Source organism: Trypanosoma equiperdum, assembly GCF_001457755.1.
Source record: "Trypanosoma equiperdum strain OVI genome assembly, contig: ctg_1904, whole genome shotgun sequence".
NCBI lineage: Eukaryota > Euglenozoa > Kinetoplastea > Trypanosomatida > Trypanosomatidae > Trypanosoma > Trypanosoma equiperdum.
In genome coordinates this window covers 13,568-15,733 of record NW_027123954.1, presented here as the reverse complement: position 1 = coordinate 15,733, position 2,166 = coordinate 13,568, and the positions used below count along the sequence as shown (strand labels likewise).

General features: G+C 42.0%; 1 protein-coding gene across 1 annotated transcript; it reads left to right on the top strand.

The window, feature by feature from the left end:
* Nucleotides 1–448: 448 nt before the first annotated feature.
* On the top strand, nucleotides 449–1,351 carry TEOVI_000476600 (Trypanosomal VSG domain containing protein, putative; the record flags this gene model as incomplete). Its single annotated transcript, XM_067223598.1, has 1 exon — nucleotides 449–1,351. The coding sequence occupies one exon, from the start codon at nucleotides 449–451 to the stop codon at nucleotides 1,349–1,351; it is 903 nt and encodes a 300-aa protein (XP_067079699.1).
* Nucleotides 1,352–2,166: the final 815 nt, after the last annotated feature.

The window sequence follows — 2,166 nt, the reverse complement described above, 5'->3', positions numbered from 1 at the left end:
CGGTGCTTTGCACAGTCGTCAACGCAGCCGAGAATGTAAAAGAAAGCAGCGGCCTCGACGACACCCTAACCCAGATTGGAACAACTGCGACGACAGTAAAAGTCATACTAAACAATTATGATCGCCTAAGAAAAGAAGCGTCAAAACTGGCATCCACACAGGGAAATAAACAAGCTCCAAGCTCAACAGCAGAAACTTGTCATGAAGGAACGGCTGAAGACTGTACCAAAACGGTGAACGAACTGCGGCAGATGGAACCAGCAACAAAAAAAAAACTCGAACTGGCAGCAACAAACACAGGTAGTATGCGAAAGCAAATAAATAAAACAATCGACAAAATAATACAGGTAGTAAGTAAAGCAGGAGATCAGGCGCCCAACTGTCAATCCGCCAAGCAGCTTCTCAGAGCAGTAGTTTATGGACAAGTAACTTAGGGAGCACGCCGAAAATGGACGTCACCGCAACTGAAAGAGCGGAGTTATGCGGCAAACGAAGCGCCAACGGCGCCAAATCGGCGGCGCTCTCAATCGACGCAACACCAGCATGCCTTTGCAGTTCAGACACCTCACAACAAAACAACAAGGGCTGTTACAAAACAGTTAGCGAACAAAACTTTGTCAGACAAGCGGCAGTCGCAGTCAACGTCTGGACCAAAATCAAAACAAAATGTGAAGCAGCAGCACTAAACGCCAAAAAACCGACAGCAAATATAATCAGTGCCGCCGCAACCAAAATAAGGGCACGGCTAGCGACACCAGGGGCAGGCACCATATCGCACGGCTACTTAGGGACCATAGCTGACACAGACACCACAGGCATCTGTACAGGCAACGCGGCTGCCAACAACGGCGCATGTACATATTTCACCAACGCCGGCGGCACCACCCAAGAAAACCCAGCGTGGCTAGCAACACTAGAGACAGCGGCAGAGGCATTAAGAAATGAAGAAAAAGCCGCACAAAGCAGGCTACACACAACAACAGAGATCAAGGCGCTGAGCAAAAGCCTAACCAACTTGTTAGCAATGGTAACAGTAACTGAAATACGCACCGCAATTCTTACCGATGACAAAATTAGCGCACACAAAGCGGTCGATGCAGAACAAGGATCCAAAGCCGCAGGAGATGACCAACAGAAACGTAAAGCCCTAGAAGATAAGGGCTGCACCTTTAACAAAGAATCCAACAAGTGTGAATTGAAAAAGGAGATAAAAGAAAAACTAGAAAAAGGAAACCAAGAAACAGAAGGGAAAGATGGGAAAACTGATTGCAGAAAAATTGACACACCAGAGAAATGTGAGGCTGTAAACAAAGATCTTCCAGCCTCTTCCTCCGTAATTGCGGATGGATAACTTTTATAGACAAAGAAAGAACACTTAAAAAACCGAACTGCCGCTCTTCTAGTCTACTTTTCAACAACAATTTAGCTCTTAGTATGGCTGATATTTTTGTGAGTTCGGTATCGTATTAGGAATATTTTTAAATTTTATAATATTTATGAATTTTTCAATTTTGAGAAAATTTATTAAATTTTTTCAAAATTGATATATTTTGACACTTTTGTAAAGGCTTTGCGATCATTTGAAAACTATCAAAAACGTGAAAAAAACTGAAAAATAGTAGATTTGTATGATAGAGACCTATATTTGTAATGTAATGTGGTAATGGAGTATTGAGAATGTTCTCCGTGTGATTCCTACACCAGATATATTCCAGTTATTCAACCTTTCCTGTGATCACCCTATGTAACCATTCAAAATGCTTCGGAGGTCCTTATTCTAAATTAAGCTAACAGCGACTCATCATACATGTCTATTTCCTTGTTTTTTTTCGTTTATGTTTTATATGGCTTAGTAAAGCACTGTGGTGTGTGTTTGGGAAGCGGCTTTTCCCAAATTCGAATTTTGCCTGATTACGTAATTGGCGCGTCATACCTTTGACAATATCGGTGATCCTTGCATGGTCAGTTTTCGGCATGTGGTTTCGTTTGTTTGTGAACCCGTACACTTTATCATTTCTCGGGATACCACAATGCGAAAAGACAAACTGAAACAACATGGCTACTCTCAGTTTCGTAAAGTGTAGGATCAGATTCGTTATGTGTCGCAGTATGGAATCTGTCATTACTGCAGAACCTGTTTTAAGAGAAATTAATAATGATAAAAAG